Genomic DNA, 21,161 nt, shown 5'->3' on the forward strand with positions numbered 1-21,161 from the left:
GCATCTTGCATTTATATTTTTGTTTGTTCTGTGTACATAAAACAAGATAGCTTATGCATTGTAAATGTCCACAAACAACATTATACAGACATAGGTCCTTTAGCTCTTAGATGGCTAACATTTGTTTCTGTTTGCTTCAAGAAAAGAAAAACAGCATAACATTGCTTTGTGTTGTGAATATTGACAGAGTAATCTACTCCACATTGTATTAATGTACTTGTGTGACAAATGTAGGAGTGTAGAATATGTCTATGCTGTGACTGGTGGGAGGCATTTAGTGTACCTGTAGCTGTTAGGCAGATGACAGCAGCCTACCTCTCTGGAGTATGGTACTGAAGAAGCCAATCACTTCCCTACTGTATGTCTCACTCCCAGATGACTCCCGTTGAACATGGACATGCCGTTCCCATGCTCTCCCTCCCCAGAACAGACAGACAGATGGATGGACAGGCAGGGCCTGCTCTTCCTCCCCAGGACAGACAGACAGATGGATGGACAGGCAGGGCCTGCTCTCCCTCCCCAGAACAGACAGACAGATGGATGGACAGGCAGGGCCTGCTCTCCCTCCCCAGGACAGACAGACAGATGGATGGACAGGCAGGGCCTGCTCTCCCTCCCCACAACAGACAGACAGATGGATGGACAGGCAGGGCCTGCTCTCCCTCCCCACAACAGACAGACAGATGGATGGACAGGCAGGGCCTGCTCTCCCTCCCCAGAACAGACAGACAGATGGATGGACAGGCAGGGCCTGCTCTTCCTCCCCAGGACAGACAGACAGATGGATGGACAGGCAGGGCCTGCTCTCCCTCCCCAGAACTGACAGACAGATGGATGGACAGGCAGGGCCTGCTCTCCCTCCCCACAACAGACAGACAGATGGATGGACAGGCAGGGCCTGCTCTCCCTCCCCAGAACAGACAGACAGATGGATGGACAGGCAGGGCCTGCTCTCCCTCCCCACAACAGACAGACAGATGGAAGGACAGGCAGGGCCTGCTCTCCCTCCCCACAACAGACAGACAGATGGATGGACAGGCAGGGCCTGCTCTCCCTCCCCAGAACTGACAGACAGATGGATGGACAGGCAGGGCCTGCTCTCCCTCCCCAGAACAGACAGACAGATGGATGGACAGGCAGGGCCTGCTCTCCCTCCCCAGAACAGACAGACAGATGGATGGACAGGCAGGGCCTGCTCTCCCTCCCCACAACAGACAGACAGATGGATGGACAGGCAGGGCCTGCTCTCCCTCCCCAGAACCCCCAGAACAGACAGACAGATGGATGGACAGGCAGGGCCTGCTCTTCCTCCCAGAACAGACAGACAGATGGATGGACAGGCAGGGCCTGCTCTCCCTCCCCAGAACAGACAGACAGATGGAAGGGCCTGCTCTCCCTGACAGACAGATGGATGGACAGGCAGGGCCTGCTCTCCCTCCCCAGAACAGACAGACAGATGGATGGACAGGCAGGGCCTGCTCTCCCTCCCCAGAACAGACAGACAGATGGATGGACAGGCAGGGCCTGCTCTCCCTCCCCAGAACAGACAGACAGATGGATGGACAGGCAGGGCCTGCTCTCCCTCCCCAGAACTGACAGACAGATGGATGGACAGGCAGGGCCTGCTCTCCCTCCCCAGAACTGACAGACAGATGGATGGACAGGCAGGGCCTGCTCTCCCTCCCCAGAACAGACAGACAGATGGATGGACAGGCAGGGCCTGCTCTCCCTCCCCAGAACTGACAGACAGATGGATGGACAGGCAGGGCCTGCTCTCCCTCCCCAGAACAGACAGACAGATGGATGGACAGGCAGGGCCTGCTCTCCCTCCCCAGAACTGACAGACAGATGGATGGACAGGCAGGGCCTGCTCTCCCACCCCAGAACTGACAGACAGATGGATGGACAGGCAGGGCCTGCTCTCCCTCCCCAGAACAGACAGACAGATGGATGGACAGGCAGGGCCTGCTCTCCCTCCCCAGAACAGACAGACAGATGGATGGACAGGCAGGGCCTGCTCTCCCTCCCCAGAACAGACAGACAGATGGATGGACAGGCAGGGCCTGCTCTCCCTCCCCAGAACAGACAGACAGATGGATGGACAGGCAGGGCCTGCTCTCCCTCCCCAGAACTGACAGACAGATGGATGGACAGGCAGGGCCTGCTCTCCCTCCCCAGAACAGACAGACAGATGGATGGACAGGCAGGGCCTGCTCTCCCTCCCCAGAACAGACAGACAGATGGATGGACAGGCAGGGCCTGCTCTCCCTCCCCAGAACTGACAGACAGATGGATGGACAGGCAGGGCCTGCTCTCCCTCCCCAGAACAGACAGACAGATGGATGGACAGGCAGGGCCTGCTCTCCCTCCCCAGAACTGACAGACAGATGGATGGACAGGCAGGGCCTGCTCTCCCTCCCCAGAACTGACAGACAGATGGATGGACAGGCAGGGCCTGCTCTCCCTCCCCAGAACAGACAGACAGATGGATGGACAGGCAGGGCCTGCTCTCCCTCCCCAGAACTGACAGACAGATGGATGGACAGGCAGGGCCTGCTCTCCCTCCCCAGAACTGACAGACAGATGGATGGACAGGCAGGGCCCTGCTCTCCCCCTCCCCAGAACAGACAGACAGATGGATGGACAGGCAGGGCCTGCTCTCCCTCCCCAGAACAGACAGACAGATGGATGGACAGGCAGGGCCTGCTCTCCCTCCCCAGAACTGACAGACAGATGGATGGACAGGCAGGGCCTGCTCTCCCTCCCCAGAACAGACAGACAGATGGATGGACAGGCAGGGCCTGCTCTCCCTCCCCAGAACTGACAGACAGATGGATGGACAGGCAGGGCCTGCTCTCCCTCCCCAGAACTGACAGACAGATGGATGGACAGGCAGGGCCTGCTCTCCCTCCCCAGAACTGACAGACAGATGGATGGACAGGCAGGGCCTGCTCTCCCTCCCAGAACAGACAGACCCAGGGCCTGCTCTTCCTCCCCAGGACAGACAGACAGATGGATGGACAGGCAGGGCCTGCTCTCCCTCCCCAGAACTGACAGACAGCCCCAGAACTGACAGACAGATGGATGGAGGGCCTGCTCTCCCTCCCCAGAACTGACAGACAGATGGATGGACAGGCAGGGCCTGCTCTCCCTCCCCAGAACTGACAGACAGATGGATGGACAGGCAGGGCCTGCTCTCCCTCCCCAGAACAGACAGACAGATGGATGGACAGGCAGGGCCTGCTCTCCCTCCCCAGAACTGACAGACAGATGGATGGACAGGCAGGGCCTGCTCTCCCTCCCCAGAACTGACAGACAGATGGATGGACAGGCAGGGCCTGCTCTCCCTCCCCAGAACAGAACTGAGACAGATGGATGGACAGGCAGGGCCTGCTCTCCTCCCCAGAACAGACAGACAGATGGATGGACAGGCAGGGCCTGCTCTCCCTCCCCAGAACTGACAGACAGATGGATGGACAGGCAGGGCCTGCTCTCCCTCCCCAGAACAGACAGACAGATGGATGGACAGGCAGGGCCTGCTCTCCCTCCCCAGAACAGACAGACAGATGGATGGACAGGCAGGGCCTGCTCTCCCTCCCCAGAACTGACAGACAGATGGATGGACAGGCAGGGCCTGCTCTCCCTCCCCAGAACAGACAGACAGATGGATGGACAGGCAGGGCCTGCTCTTCCTCCCCAGGACAGACAGACAGATGGATGGACAGGCAGGGCCTGCTCTCCCTCCCCAGAACTGACAGACAGATGGATGGACAGGCAGGGCCTGCTCTCCCTCCCCAGAACAGACAGACAGATGGATGGACAGGCAGGGCCTGCTCTCCCTCCCCAGAACAGACAGACAGATGGATGGACAGGCAGGGCCTGCTCTCCCTCCCCAGAGACAGACAGATGGATGGACAGGCAGGGCCTGCTCTCCCCCCCCAGACAGACAGATGGATGGACAGGCAGGGCCTGCTCTCCCTCCCCAGAACTGACAGACAGATGGATGGACAGGCAGGGCCTGCTCTCCCTCCCCAGAACAGACAGACAGATGGATGGACAGGCAGGGCCTGCTCTCCCTCCCCAGAACAGACAGACAGATGGATGGACAGGCAGGGCCTGCTCTCCCTCCCCAGAACAGACAGACAGATGGATGGACAGGCAGGGCCTGCTCTCCCTCCCCAGAACAGACAGACAGATGGATGGACAGGCAGGGCCTGCTCTCCCTCCCCAGAACAGACAGACAGATGGATGGACAGGCAGGGCCTGCTCTCCCTCCCCAGAACAGACAGACAGATGGATGGACAGGCAGGGCCTGCTCTCCCTCCCCAGAACAGACAGACAGATGGATGGACAGGCAGGGCCTGCTCTCCCTCCCCAGAACAGACAGACAGATGGATGGACAGGCAGGGCCTGCTCTCCCTCCCCAGAACTGACAGACAGATGGATGGACAGGCAGGGCCTGCTCTCCCTCCCCAGAACTGACAGACAGATGGATGGACAGGCAGGGCCTGCTCTCCCTCCCCAGAACAGACAGACAGATGGATGGACAGGCAGGGCCTGCTCTCCCTCCCCAGAACTGACAGACAGATGGATGGACAGGCAGGGCCTGCTCTCCCTCCCCAGAACTGACAGACAGATGGATGGACAGGCAGGGCCTGCTCTCCCTCCCCCTCCCCAGAACTGACAGACAGATGGATGGACAGGCAGGGCCTGCTCTCCCTCCCCAGAACAGACAGACAGATGGATGGACAGGCAGGGCCTGCTCTCCCTCCCCAGAACAGACAGACAGATGGATGGACAGGCAGGGCCTGCTCTCCCTCCCCAGAACTGACAGACAGATGGATGGACAGGCAGGGCCTGCTCTCCCTCCCCAGAACAGACAGACAGATGGATGGACAGGCAGGGCCTGCTCTCCCTCCCCAGAACTGACAGACAGATGGATGGACAGGCAGGGCCTGCTCTCCCACCCCAGAACTGACAGACAGATGGATGGACAGGCAGGGCCTGCTCTCCCTCCCCAGAACAGACAGACAGATGGATGGACAGGCAGGGCCTGCTCTCCCTCCCCAGAACAGACAGACAGATGGATGGACAGGCAGGGCCTGCTCTCCCTAACCAGAACTGACAGACAGATGGATGGACAGGCAGGGCCTGCTCTCCCTCCCCAGAACAGACAGACAGATGGATGGACAGGCAGGGCCTGCTCTCCCTCCCCAGAACAGACAGACAGATGGATGGACAGGCAGGGCCTGCTCTCCCTCCCCAGAACTGACAGACAGATGGATGGACAGGCAGGGCCTGCTCTCCCTCCCCAGAACTGACAGACAGATGGATGGACAGGCAGGGCCTGCTCTCCCTCCCCAGAACAGACAGACAGATGGATGGACAGGCAGGGCCTGCTCTCCCTCCCCAGAACTGACAGACAGATGGATGGACAGACAGGGCCTGCTCTCCCTCCCCAGAACTGACAGACAGATGGATGGACAGGCAGGGCCTGCTCTCCCTCCCCAGAACTGACAGACAGCCCCAGAACTGACAGACAGATGGATGGACAGGCAGGGCCTGCTCTCCCTCCCCAGAACAGACAGACAGATGGATGGACAGGCAGGGCCTGCTCTCCCTCCCCAGAACTGACAGACAGATGGATGGACAGGCAGGGCCTGCTCTCCCTCCCCAGAACAGACAGACAGATGGATGGACAGGCAGGGCCTGCTCTCCCTCCCCAGAACTGACAGACAGATGGATGGACAGGCAGGGCCTGCTCTCCCTCCCCAGAACAGACAGACAGATGGATGGACAGGCAGGGCCTGCTCTCCCTCCCCAGAACTGACAGACAGATGGATGGACAGGCAGGGCCTGCTCTCCCTCCCCAGAACTGACAGACAGATGGATGGACAGGCAGGGCCTGCTCTCCCTCCCCAGAACTGACAGACAGATGGATGGACAGGCAGGGCCTGCTCTAAACATTTTCCCAGAAGCAATGCTCCCTTTTCTCCAGTCCTTGTATCGTAGCGCATGTCATCCAACTCTAATCAAGCAGAAAATAGTCATAAATATTTCTTTCTGCTAGATTTCATATTTGCATTTCACGCAGAGACATGATATTTTCCCCCTACCTCCGGGAGCACCTAATGCAAAGAACAGTTACTTATATTCAAGACTCGTTCCCTCAGTAAAATGCAGGACATATTCCCAGTTATGGAGAAAACAGAGGGAGAGAGAGAAAGAAGGGGGAGAAAAAGCCATTTAGGCCTGTCTTATTTTCTGTGCCATTTACTGGCTAGTACTTTCACAGCCATCCCATTACATCATGTCAGATATTGTAAACAACCAAATAACAACAGCGCAGAGTAGCCCAAAGCTAGAGAGCAACACAAAACACTCCCTGTTCTCCAAAGGGGCTCCCACCCGGCCTCCTCACAGTGGAGAAAACATTTGTTTTGATTGTCCATTTAAATAATATATATCCTTTTTTTAAGAAGAGAGAGAGAAAGACCGAATGAGGATATATGCAAGTGGTGCTGTGAATGAGTATTTATGGCAGCCATCATTCACAGGATGCTGGGTGGCAATCACTTTTATTTATGATGAGACATCACATCAGAGGCGTAGCATATCATTCTCTAAATGTAATACAAGCATTCACACGCAGGCCCCTTGTCATTTTTCTCTCAAATAGAGGCCACGTCACTACTGAACGCATCGGAGGTCATTATTAATCACTGATACATACATTGATGGGAAGAGACAAGTCAAATCATCCAATGAGCTCTGAAAGGAGGCAGGGTGAGGGTCCACACAAATATACAGTGCATTGGGAAAGTATTCAGGCCTCTTGACTTTACCACATTTTGTTATGTTACAGCCTTATTCTAAAATTGATTAAATAAAATAAAAATCCCAATCTACACACAACATCCCATAATGACAAAGTGAAGGTTTTTAGACATTTTTTCCAATTTATTACAAATAATAAACAGAAATACCTTATTTATATAAGTATTCAGACCCTTTGCAATGAGACTCGAAACTGAGCTCAGGTGCATCCTGTTTCCATTGATCATCCTTGACCTGTTTCTAGAACTTCATTGGAGTCCATCTGTGGTAAATTCAATTGATTGGACATGATTTGGAAAGGCACACACCTGTATATATAAGGTCCCGCAGTTGACAGTGCATGTCAGACGAAAAACCAAGCCATGAGGTCGAAGGAATTGTTCATAGAGCTCCGAGACATGATTGTGTCGAGGCACAGATCTGGGGAAGGGTACCATAACATTTCTGCAGCATTGAAGGTCCCCAATAACACAGTAGCCTCCATCATTCTTAAATGGAAGAAGTTTGGAACAACCAAGACTCTTCCTAAAGCTAGCCGCCCGGCCATATTGAGCAATCAGGGGAGTAGTGCCTTGGTCAGGGAGGTGACCAAGAACCCGATTGGTCACTGACAGAGTTCCAGAGTTCCTCTGTGGAGATGGGAAAACATTCAAGTAGGACAACCATCTCTGCAGCACTCCACTAATCAGGCCTTTATGGTAGAGTGGCCAGACAGAAGCCACTCCTCAGTAAAAGGCACACGATAGCCCACTTTGGAATTTGCCAAAAGGCACTTAATGACTCTCAGAAAATGAGAAAAAAGATTCTCTGGTCTGATTAAACCAAGATTGAACTCTTTGGCCTGAATGCCAAGCATCACATCTGGAGGAAACCTGGCACCATCCCTATGGTGAAGCACGGCAGTGGCAGCATCATGCTGTGGGATGTTCTTCGGCGGCAGGGACTGGGAGACTAGTCAGGATCGTGGGAAAGATGAACGGAGCAAAGTACAGAGAGATGCTTGATGAAAACCTGCTCCAGATCGCTCAGGACCTCAGACTTGGGCGAAGATCCTCCTTCCAACAGGACAATGACTCTAAGCACACAGCCAAGACAACGCAGGAGTGTCTGACTGTCTCTGAATGTCCTTGAGTGGCCCAGCAAGAGCCCGGACATGAACCTGATCGAACATCTCTGGAGATACCTGAAAGTAACTGTGCAGCGATGCCCCCCATCCAACCTGAAAGGGCTTCAGAGGTTCCACAGAGAAGAATGGGAGAAACTCCCCAAATACAGGTGTGCCAAGCTTGTAGCGTCATACCCAAGAAGAGTCGAGGCTATAATCTCTGCCAAAGGTGCTTCAACAAAGTACTGGGTAAAGAGTCTGAATAGTTATGTAAATGTAATATTTCAGTTTTTTTGTTTGTAATACATTTCCCAACATTTCTAAAAACCTGTTATTGCTATGTCATTATGGGGTACTGTGTGTAGATTGATGAGCAAAAAAACGATTGGATCCATTAGTTTAGTATAGTATAAGGCGTTAACGTAACAAAATGTGGGAACGGGGTCTGAAGACTTTCCGAAAGAACTGTATAATTACCTTTATAGGAGTTAATTTGATTTTACACTGAACAAAAATATAAATGCAAGATTTCAAAGATTTTACTGAGTTACAGATCATATAAGGAAATCAGTCAATTGAAATAAATTCATTAGGCCAGAATCTATGGTTTTCACATGACTGGGAATACAAATATGCAACTGTTGTTTACAGATTCCTTTAAAAGAAACGTAGGGGAATGGATCAGAATACCAGTATCTGATGTGACCACCATGTGCCTCATGCAGTGCGACACATCTCCTTTGCATAGAGTTGATCAGGCTGTTAATTGCGGCCTATGGAATGTTGTCCCACTCCTCTTCAATGGTTGTGCAAAGTTGCTGGCTATTGTCGGGAACTGGAACACGCTGTTGTAGCATCCCAAACATGCTCAATGTGTGACATGTTGGGTGAGTATGAAGTTCATGGAAAAACTGGGTCATTTGCAGCTTTTTCATGCTGAAACATGAGGTGATGTGGGTGGATGAATGGCACGACAGTGGGCCTGAGGACCTCTTCACTGTATCTCTGAGCATTCTAATTGCCATTGATAAAATGCAATTGAGTTTGTTGTCCATAACTTATGCCTGTCCATACCATAACCACACCGCCACCATGGGGCACTCTGTTCACAACGTTGACATCAGCAAAATTTCTGGCAACAGCTATGGTGGGCAATCCTGCAGTCAGCATGCCAATTGAACGCTACCTCAAAACTTGAGACATCTGTGGCATTGTGTTGTGTGACAAAACTGCACATTTTAGAGTGGCCTTTTATTGTCCCCAGCACAAGGTGCACCTTGGTAATGATTATGCTGTTTAATCAGCTTCTTGATATTCCACACCTGTCAGGTGGATGGATTATCTTGGCAAAGGAGAAATGCTCACTAACAGGGATTTAAACAAATTTGTGTACAACATTTTAGAGAAATAAGCTTTTTGTGCATATGGAACATTTCTGGGATCTTTTATTTCAGCTCAGGAAACATGGGATCAACAGTTTACGTATTGCGTATTCCATTTTTTTCCAGTATAGATTTCAGTCATTTTCATATTTGTCCTTTCATGATAACAAAGGGAAAAAATGGTTAAAGAAATAATTATTGTTCATGTCTCATTGTATATTCACTACTCATAACCTGCCTCCATGCTAACCCTGAGAAACATGGTCTCCCTATCACCACTAACGGCCTCTACGTTAGAGATCCTAACGACCTGCGTAAAGAGACCAAGGCCAGTTCTTCATATATCTCCACTAGAGCACTGCATAGTGACTTAATGAAGCCGACATGTCTGTGCCTCTCTTTTTATGGTCTATCCTACAGAGGCCATTTCCCAGCTAGTTAGTACACCATAAGCATTAGGATCACAACAACTGATGCTGGTGAGACCGTGTTAGTGGTGTGACAGGTTTACAAAATAAAGAATGATTTCCCAAACCCTCTGCACACACAACATTACCAACCAAAAGTTACAAATCCTCTGTGCTCACTGCTCTATTCTTTGACAGAGAGAATTGATGGGTAGGGACGAGGCAAACAAAAAGGGTGAGGGAGAAAAGAAAAAAAAGTTTGCCATTTGCAATGGTGGACCATTAGGCAGAAGAGGCAATTGCATCAGGCCTCACATCATCAAGGGGCCTCGTGAGCTGGTCATATATATTTTTTTAAACTATTCCAGTAATCTTTTTTTATATATACAGTACCAGTCAAAAGTTTGGAGTTCTACAATGTAGAAAATAGTACAAATAAAGAAAAACCCTTGAATGAGTAGGTGTGTCCAAATCTTTGACTGGTACTGTATATAATTTCTCCGATTGAGGGCCCCGCATACTCCACTCGAGGCATCCCCAACCCAGCCCACCCCGACAAATGACCCGCTGTCATGGGCTGCTCAGCTCATCGCTCTCATTCTGTCTTACTTCAGCAAGTTGGTTCAGCAACTGCAAAATCTGCAGGAAGCTTAAAAGTTACAATGGAAATAGTTGGAAGGGGGGTTTTGTCTGGCCACTGTGCCCAGGTTAATGAGGCCACATTGCTGACAAAAAAGGCCTCCAAAAATGTAAATAAATCCATACAGCTGAATAATAATTCATAATATAGATCAATACTTTATTTCCATGCATATACAAATATTTTTCTCAGAATAGTAGAAACAAGTGTCATTAATCACCCACGGACTGGTTCATTATAATGGACTATTCTACCCTGACAGAGTTCCCGTGCATTGTTTCACACGATATGATAGCAAACATGACTTTCATTGAAATTAACTTGCAGCAATGAGGCGCTTTCAGAACGGGGCAGAGAAAAAAATAATAATAATAATTTTCACAGAAAAATTCAATCTTAAAGCATTTCTTTAGTAAAAAGACAGGTGCTGCTGATAATACTGCCTTTGTTGTCGAGGCAGGGGCCATGTACAGTATGTGTAGCACATGTATCTGCTGCTGTCTGGTTAAAAAGAGTATGGCATGTCATACTCCTTTTGGCCAGACAGCATCAGATACATATAGAAAGACAGAGGGGCGCCGTTTCCCTCACTCGGATGCTTTCTTCGGTGAGATCGTTTCAACCACTTGGAAGCTGGAAATATTTTTGGATGAACGTGCAAAGGTAACCTACTTTCTGTAGTGATTTGTTTAACAAACAGATGAAAACATGACTGGTTGTGTTCATGATTGTGTTCATGGCACATACATTTTTATTGTCAAATTACATGTCTTTACTATATAACCCCTAAAAAAATTCATTGTAGACCCATGGGGGAGGGGGCTCAGACTGGCCTCTGTTTCAAGCCTCCAAATCACTAAGTCTGCCCCTGACCGTTTGGTACCATCAGGCAGCTAACCCATTTAGAGGCATTTTGAGCCCTTTAAGAAACAGGCGGCAGGCACATTCTTCACAAGTTGCTCTGGGGAGCAATATCACAAGCTTGCGTGTTGCTAACAGATGCCTGGCAAGAGTAAACAGGCGTTTTGCTGCCATCACTTTGCTCCCCTCCAGACTCCAGCTCTTCTCTTCCCTCTCTGTCACCCAGCATGCCCAGTTTCAGATCTGGGGTCTGACGGCGTGAATGAACATTGACGTCTGTTTTCCACAGTGTGGCGCGTAGATTATTAATAAAATATAAAAAGCCAGTTTCACTACACCGCTTTGCATTAGCAGGCTAGTACCTCCATTGGTAATCCATCCCGCCAACCCCAATACACACATTCACACACACACACACACACACATGCACACGCACGGACGCACACACACACACACACACACACACACACACACACACACACACACACACACACACACACACCCATATGTATCTGTGCACTGTTGTGGCCTCTGAAGCCCAAATAGATGCTTTAATCTGTGGCAAATGCAGTTGCAAGGATTAGGGCTTTATTGAAACAAATAAGTGTTTTAATGGGAGAAAGATCCAGTTTCAATTTCAATAGCTCGTTTAACCCTTATTTGCCAAATTCCTTAGGGCCCCTTCTATGTTAACGGGATCTACATTGCACTTGCATTGGGGGTGTTAACAAGCACAGCCTATTAATATTAATTACCCATAAGTTTTCTGTGTAGGAAATACTTTCTTGGTACATATTTACTCTAACTTTATCCCTAATAAATTGGGTCAAATTGGCCATCCTAAAAGACTAGTTTCTCCAAAAAAGGCATTATTATTCAACTAGATGTAAACATTCCATTCCACTGAATAGTTTTTTTGTTTAAAGAGTGTTTTGACAATGGCTATTAAAACCAGCCATGTTTGGGCTTGTACTTTCCCAACCCAAGCCTCCTGAGGCCCTGTTAAAATGGTTCCTTATTTACAAAACTAAACACACAATCTGCTCAACAAAAACAGACCAATACCAGTGTGTGTGTGTGTGTGTGTGCGCGCGTGCGTGTGTTGGTGTGTGAGCATACGTGTGTGTGTGTGTGTGTGTGTGTGCGATCGGGAGGTTTAGGGATGGGTTTGTGAGTATTACTTTAAATAAAACATCATCGATGCATTTAGTCAAAACCCTAGTCAGTTCAGCCCTCTTAATAAGCCATCTAATAATGAACCAACACAGACTTCAGACACCTACTCAGAAGTTTACAGTTTCCCTCTTCAGCACTAACGCACAGACACGGCCATCATCCGGGTGCCCCACAATGAGAGCCACTTCAGGCTTCCTAATGATCCCAGCATACACACTCATAATTTACATAGAAAGCAGTGGCCACACTGACCCAACATTACACACTAGATGCATTTAGTGGAATAGGTCGAGATCTTCAAGTTCCTCGGTGTCCACATCACTAAGGAATTAACATGGTCCACACACACCAACAGTCGTGAAGTAGGCACGACAACACCTCTTCCCCCTCAGGAGGATGAAAAGATTTGGCATGGGCCCTCACATCTTGACTGGCTGCATCCCTGCTTGGGATGGCAACTGCTTCGCATCCGACCGCAAGGCGCTGCAGTGGCTAGTGCGTATGGCCCAGTACATCACTTGGGCCGAGCTCCCTACCATCCAGGACATCTATACCAAGCGGTGTCAGAGAGGAAGGCCCTAATAATGTTCAAAGAGTCCAGCCAATCTGGAAGCGAAAGAAACGCACACCTGTTTAGGCGAGGTGCTGGCTCGCCACCCAAGTCCAGCCACCCAAGTCATTGACTGTCTCTCTACTACCTCACAGTCAAGCTGTACCGATGCACCAAGTCCGGAACCAACAGGACCCTGAACAGCTTCTATCCCCAAGCCATAAGATTGCTAAATACACTACATGATCAAAAGTATGTGGACACTCGTTAAACATCTCATTCCAAAATCATGGGCATTAATATGGAGTTGGTCCCCCCTTTGCTGCTATAACAGCCTCCACTCTTCTGGGAAGGCTTTCCACTAGATGCTGCAGGGAATTGCTTCCATTCAGTCACAAGAGCTTTAATGAGGTCGGGCACTGATGTTGGGCATTAGGCCTCGCTCACAGTCGTCGTTCCAATTCATCCTAAAGCTGTTCGATGGGGTTGAGGTCAGGGCTCTTTGTCCTGGCCAGTCAAATTCTTCCACACCAATCTTGACAAACCATTTCTGTATGGACCTTGCTTTGTGCATGGAGGCATTGTCATGCTGAATTAGGAAAGGGCCTTCCCCAAACTATAGCTACAAAGCTGGAAGCACAGAATCATCTAGAATAGCGTTAAGATTTAATTTTACTGGAACTATGGGGTTTAGCTCAAACCATGAAAAACAGCCCCAGACCATTATTCCTCTTCCACCAAACTTTACAGTTGGCACTATGCACGGGGGCTGGTAGCGTTCCCTTGGCATTCGCCAAACCCAGATTCGTTCCGTCGGACACCCAGATGGTGAAGCGTGATTCATCATTCCAGAGAACGCATTTCTACTGCTCCAGAGTCGAATGGCTGCGAGCTTTACACCACTCCAGCCGACGCTTAGCATTGCTTGATCTTAGGCTTGTGTGTGGCTGCTCGACCATGGAAACTCCTTCAATGAAGCCCCTGGCGAACAGTTATTGTGCTGACGTTGCTTCCAGAGGCAGTTTGGAACTCGGTAGTGAGTGTTGCAACCGAGGACAGGCGATTTTTACGCACTATGTGCTTCAGCACTTGGCTGTCCCGTTCTTTGAGCTTGTGTGGCCTTACCACTTTGCGGCTGAGCCGTTGTTGCTCCTAGACGTTTCCACTTCACCGTTACATCATCCTGATAAATACGGGATACAAAACAATACACCTTCCACTACAAATCTGTCGTTCTGCCCCTGAACAGGCAGTTAACCCACTGTTCCTAGGCCGTCATTGAAAAATAAGAATGTGTTCTTAACTGACTTGCCTAGTTCAATAAAGGTAAAATAAAAATAAAACATTTTTTAAAAACATTACACCCCATCCTGACCGTTTGACCTGAAATCCATTATCCCTGTGTTTCATGGGGCCAGGGTTAGCTACAGTATAGTATGGAGCGACTTACCTTGCAGCGTTGCAGGCTTGTTGGGGCATGAGGGAAGTTAAGAGTCTCTCTGATGACCTCATTGTCAAACAACTCCTCAGATCCCCCCCCCATTTGCCCAAATGAACCAGCCCCGGGGAGGGTGTGTAAACAGGATGTCAACCCATGGATCAGTCAACTATTTTAAACTTAGGGGTTTGGTATGGTATGCAAACATGCAACCTGTGCTGCATCTCTCTCTGCTGCTGATCGTCTCACGGGCTGAAAGGATACGCTTAAGGTACACTTAACAAAATGGATGATTTCATGAGCTTGCCATTTTGGTGCTGCTAATGTGTTTACCTCCAAAACTCAGGAAGAAAACTCAACAAGACATGACAAAAGGCTTCAGAAGTTATACTGGGATAGACTAAACAGATCTCTCTTCCCTGGGAGAAAAATATATTGCATGTAACAATTAACTAGACTCAAAAAGCAATATGGTTCAATTGCGGAAGGCTTAGGAATCGACAAAAACAGTGATGAAGTTTTCTTGTGACACATGGCGTGTTTTTTTCTAATTATCTTTTCCAATTTCTACATACAAGCACATTACTGTTCAATTTTCACCTCCATCAGTATGATTATTAATCAGATCACACATCAATTGCCAGAACCACCCAAGAAATTCAGCCTGTAATAAAACTGTCATCTGCTCCACTATAAAGACAGATGCTGTGAGTTGTGTGATAACATAATTAAACTGTTCTGGGAGGGATTCCATACAATTATTCAAATTGGAAGAGCACTATCGTTTTACCAACAAAGCAATTTAGGGCAATATGCAGTGTCATAACACTGATGTTATCCGTTCTCCCAGATTTCCAATAAGTTGGAGCCTCTACCGTCCCCAGCCCGATCTGACAATATGAACAGTTTACAAGCAGATACCTGAGAGCACTGAGAGATGAAGGAAAGACAATCCACAGCATTACACAGGTGGCTGTGAGTGACACAGAAACAGAGCAGTGTGTATCCTTTTAACATGATCCTCTCTGAGATGAGGAGGGGTGTGTGTGTGCACTTGTGTGTGTGGCATATTTGTCATTGACTGCAACCCTCAGGAAGCAAACACACAATGAGAGAATAATGCGTCATTGCCTTTGGACACCAACCACACAGAGAAACCAGCCCTTTATCACACCTATTGGTTATGCAGTAATGAGCAGATATATTGCTGTGAGAAAACAAAAAGCTGAATTGCTGAATTTAATTGAATTAAAATGTGTGGTGATAACGAGTGTTTTTTACTTGTAGTAAAGAGGGGTGGTTCTGTTCCATTGAACTCCACAGTCAAGTGGACGCAATCAGCAGCCAGCGGTCCAGCAGCATGCGAGCTGCTCTGAGCTCACCTCTGACCTGATGATTTGAACCTTTCTGATCTAAATGCCAGTTAGTCTGACCACTAGTCTGCTCTACTGACCAGGACACAGGCCTCAGCAGCACTGGCCCTGCTACACTGTACTGTACTGGGCCTGGTTGTCTACTCTACAGTACAGGGCTGTGCTGAGCAGTGTGTGTGTGTGTGTGTGTGTATGTCTCTCTCTTCCACCATGTCGAGAGGGACCTTGTTATAGTTTATATTATGCAAACAGCTAACCTGTGTCTGCGGCTCCATGTGAAGAGCCAAAGTGTTGCTCTCCAGACAGTACTGATGGCCCTGCTCCAACACAGAAGAGACATTAAAGAAGAAAAAAGTTGGTTTGCCTTATCTTGCGATTTGTGACAAAGCTTTAGAGAACTTGTCTGACAAAGAAGCCTGGATCGATATTTCTGCTGTAAAGAAAAAGCAATGATTCATCTGGCTGTTGTTCTTTTTCTGATGATATTGTTGGCGTGTACAATGAGTGGACAAAACATTATGAACACCTGCTCTTTCCATGACATAGACTGACCAGGTTAATCCAGGTGAAAGATATGATCCCTTATTGATGTCACATGTTAAATCCACTTCAATCAGTGTAGATGAAGGGGAGGAGACAGGTTAAATAAGGATTGTTATGCATTGAAACAATTGGGACATGGATTGTGTATGTGTGCCATTCAGAGGGTGAAGGGCAAGACAAAGGATTGAAGTGCCTTTGAACAGGGTATGGTAGTAGGTGCCAGGTTCACCGGTTTGTGTCAAGAACTGCAACGCTGCTGGGTTTTTCACTCTCAACAGTTTCCCATGTGTATGAAGAATGGTCCACAACCCAATGGACATTCAGCCAACTTGACACAACTTTGGGAAGCATTGGAGTAAACATGGTTCAGCATCCCAGTGCGACACCTTGTAGAGTCCATGCACTGACGAATCGAGGCTGTTCTGAGAGCAAAAGGTGGGGCAACTCAATACTCTGAATGTTTTGTACACTCAGTGTATTTTCTAGAGAAGCCAGATTTTTGGAGGCCACAGTCTGCGTTGTTTAATATTTCCACCACATGTTTATGTAAGGCCTTTAAGCTTGCCAGATAACGTAATTTTCCTCATGATCATCTTTTCCTGCAACGTTTATTGAAGCCTGCAGCTCAGGAGGTGTCTGTTCCTAGTGCTGAGGGTAAAAGTGTGTTCAATATTAGGAAGGTGTTCTTAATGTTTTGTACAATCAATGTATTTTCTATCACTGAGGAACGATGATATTTGAGGAATCTCTCAAACTTCATTAAAATAACACCTCTAAGAGACAGGATATTAATATTTAATACTCCACAGTTATATCAGCTGAATCCAATTTCTAGCAGAGGAATCGGTTGCTTGCATAAACATGTGCAAGATTACGAATGCAATGCCTAAATCAACCATAAATCACAATCAACAACAGTACATGTAGTAACTTGAATGTGCAGGAGTCAACAGCAGCCTACAGTATCTAACTGTTCAATCACATCATCACTATGACTGCCTGCTTGTCGATGTGGTTGGCTGCATCTGGTCTAATCTGTGCCTGCTTGTCGATGTGGTTGGCTGCATCTGGTCTAATCTGTGCCTGCTTGTCGATGTGGTTGGCTGCATCTGGTCTAATCTGTGCCTGCTTGTCGATGTGGTTGGCTGCATCTGGTCTAATCTGTGCCTGCTTGTCGATGTGGTTGGCTGCATCTGGTCTAATCTGTGCCTGCTTGTCGATGTGGTTGGCTGCATCTGGTCTAATCTGTGCCTGCTTGTCGATGTGGTTGGCTGCATCTGGTCTAATCTGTGCCTGCTTGTCGATGTGGTTGGCTGCATCTGGTCTAATCTGTGCCTGCTTGTCGATGTGGTTGGCTGCATCTGGTCTAATCTGTGCCTGCTCCTTTGGACATCGGAACTTCCTCTTGCAAAATCAATAACAACAAAACAAAACGGAAAACCCACAAATGTTTAGCTATTGCAAAAACACAGCCCCTTTTTAAAAATATATTTGTCTTTATGATGTCTATAATCTTCACTTCCTCATTAAAGGGATTTCTGAAAACCACAACTTCTGCTCCATCAGCAAAAAAGTTGAGAGAAAACATAAAAGAAAGGAGTCATATTGAGAAAATATAGGGTGCAAACCTTCTGTTTGGTTGACACAACAATATACTATATTTATCCACCAAATGGGAACATTTCTGTTCAAACATAAAATGTGTCTATACAGTGAATGACCAATAATGGGAAACCACTTCGATTGGAGATTTAGATAAGCCAGGAGAGCATCTTGTTTCTGCAGAGGTATTACAAACCCAGTATTTGACTTACTAATAGAGATGTTTAAAGCAAGCTTATGGTCCACTTCCCCCAAATCTGACTGGTCTACAAGATGAATTCCCCTGTCAGAATCAAGATGATCAAACAGATTACAATTATTGTATCCCCTATCTTTATTAATGAGCACTGTCTTTCACAGTTATGTTCCCTAATAAGAATAAATGGTATACCACCACCAGGTTTGTTGTTCACCCTGACTCAGGGGTGAACAAAAAAATCTAGATTGATTTCTGCATCACCAAAAGGGAAATGGTGTCTTGGATGTTTCTCAGAGTAGCCCACATATCTGTCAAGTTCCCCCTATATTAGCACAACCAGCAAATACAACGTAAAAGACAGACTGCAAAATGCCACAAAAGTAAAAGTTATCAAGTAATTGAGCGAAGATCTTAATGCCCATGGGACAATTAACATGGTTCATGATGCATGAATGAAAATCCCGGGTTAGCCTAATGGGAGAATAAAAACGCAGGCGCATTCCCCCAGAACTCTCCACTGGTAAGTACCCTATCAAAGGAGAACGTCAGGAGCGGAGAATGAGACATCTCGTCCTTCATCCCGAACCATGCACCATTTATCACACAGAACAATTCATCCATCTGCCTCTCTCTCTCTCCATCATAAACCGTATGGTACGCCACAGAAATGAACCATGGGCTTTCTTTGTTCAAAGGGACAAACGGAAAGAAAAACATCTACGATTTATTGAAATGAACAGGAAAAAATTCTACAGGACTAAATTCACAAGCAATGTTTTTATTTCTACATTATTTTCCTAAATGACTGATCTGAGAGAATCATTATCCCATCCATATGACCAGAGAACAGAGACCAGTGTCGGACAATTGGCTCTTTTCCTCGGGTGAAGGATTTTCTCTCTCTCTCTCCTTGGTGTCAAGTGTGTATCCATGCCACATTTCCCTGCTCTCTCTCTCCCTCTCGTCTGCCTCACATTCATCAAAGTTGTAACCCCTGTTGTCTTTGCACAGCGAATCAGAATGCGCCCCTGGCAAAGAATGAAGGAAAAGTCAACAGGAATTAAGTTTCAGTGCAACTGTTTACTCAACTGTGGCCCGCAGTTATTGAAATTGTATCCATGGTTTTGTGCGACTACTGCCGTAATGAATTCAGTATGGCTGTGATTTTCTCACTGACGACATGTTAATGTTGAGCTGGAGAAAATAAGGGAGACGGCTAGAACAGCAGTGATGGAGGGGAGAGGAGGGAGGGACAGCCATGTGGAGTAGACCACCTATAGGTCTAACAAGTAAAGGATGTTTGCAGACACATCTTTATTTGTCTACTTTTTCTATTATTGCTGAAGGAATTATTGTAAATTGTGCATTTGCAACTTTGCTGGTGTTAATGTTACTGGCTTGCAACAAATCACAAACCTGTGATTTCTTGGGCTATTACTCACAATGTGCTGTACGTGTTCACAAGCTGATTGCTTCAAACAAATTACTTCAAATGAATTACTGTTATTTTTGTTGTGACAAAATGCATGTTTCAGCATTGTTCTTTACCTCATACAGATGTTGATAGATATACTGAGACAACAGGCAGCAACAAAAGAGGCTGTGCATCATGACTAAACTGCTCTTGACAACAACCCCAGTCATTCTTCAATGCCAAGACAGCATGAGACACAGTGATCTTTTCAATGCTGTTTCCTTAAACACGCTGTCGTGTGGCACACATAACACTGACACCAACAGAAAGAGCCTGTCTGTTTCCCTCAAGTCTCAGATGCTGAAAATGTTTTGGGCTTCACTAATAATAAATCTACCGCCATTCTATGGGCCTCATTGGTTGGACACAGAGGAGTGTGGCATTAGTTGTGAGTGTGAGGCGTGTTTACAATGAGCTAAGGGAAAATACTGTCAGCCCATTGCATAGCACAGCACTCCAACTGTCCGAGAATCGTGTGGCACCTATACACTTAAAATATGTTGACCTACCTCAACAAATACTTTACTACAAAATGAAGAAGCTGCATAATACACTAAACATGTCCGCATCCAAACACACAATCATTGAGAGCACTACCCTCTCTTTAAACATTCAAAACACTCTCCAATATACATAAATAATAATCATGTGTTTATGTACTTGATGTACTTTGGGTCGGGATTAAATATTAACAGGCACTTTAGAGGGGATAGGGACTGCTGTTGCCATGGGAATAAAATCCACTCATTTTGACATTATTTTCATTAGGCCACTGTTGATACAGTCCCAAAAGGTTTTGCATGTCAGCAATCAAGTTGTGAAGATATAAGACTTTCAAAAAGCAAATAGTAACTTGATTGCTGACATGCAAAACATTTTTAGGACTGTAAACAACAGTGAAATAATGAAACAAATCCCAAAAGATAGTTTTTGAGGGGATTATTCCTTTCATTAAGACAGGTGTGAAGAGAGGAACCTAGTTGACCTGCTGCTGCTGGAGATGGATCAGGTCAGCTGCCATGACGTCCACTGACGTGGCGCTCTTGGGCCTCGCGTCCCTGGACCCGTCCTCCACGCTCGCTGCTCTGTTCTGACTGGCTGAACCATTGCTTGTCGCCTCGGTCCCAGATTGTTGCATCATGACTTAAAAACCTGAGACAGAAGGGAGTAGGAGAAACAGCTGTTAAAACAAGGCACAGTACAGGGGATACAGTACGTTCTAACCTGGGCCAAACTGTAAACGTGTCATTTCCTTCCCACATGAGTTCACTTCTATAACAGGTTTTTCTATTGGTTCATTCCTGACTGTTTCTTGTTTGTTTGTTTGCACTGTATTCATAGACTCTCCTTCCACTGGGTGATGAACTAGTCTTTTGCTTTGTCTTTCCGGACAAGATACTTGCAGATGACATGTCCGTACTGGGCTGGAGGAAGGAGCATGGATCAGGTTCTGTTAGTGTTCTGCTTCACGGCTGTGTGGAAAGCAGGGGATAAAAACACACATCTGAGAGAAACCTAACCTCAGTGAGGCAAAGCAATGGAGTCCAAGAAAACACTCACCCTCACAAACAAAA

At 47.6% G+C, this 21,161-nt stretch overlaps 1 protein-coding gene across 1 annotated transcript in view; it reads right to left on the reverse strand.

The window, feature by feature from the left end:
• Positions 1–21,161, reverse strand: part of LOC115143402 (forkhead box protein P1-B-like) — a 162,049-nt gene that overhangs the window by 97,079 nt on the left and 43,809 nt on the right. Inside the window, 1 exon segment of the mRNA XM_029683798.2 lies at positions 20,573–20,739. Within this exon segment, the coding sequence (XP_029539658.2) occupies positions 20,573–20,728 (156 nt within the window). The 5' untranslated portion in view covers positions 20,729–20,739.

This window comes from Oncorhynchus nerka, linkage group LG15, assembly GCF_034236695.1.
Source record: "Oncorhynchus nerka isolate Pitt River linkage group LG15, Oner_Uvic_2.0, whole genome shotgun sequence".
NCBI classification, from domain to species: domain Eukaryota; kingdom Metazoa; phylum Chordata; class Actinopteri; order Salmoniformes; family Salmonidae; genus Oncorhynchus; species Oncorhynchus nerka.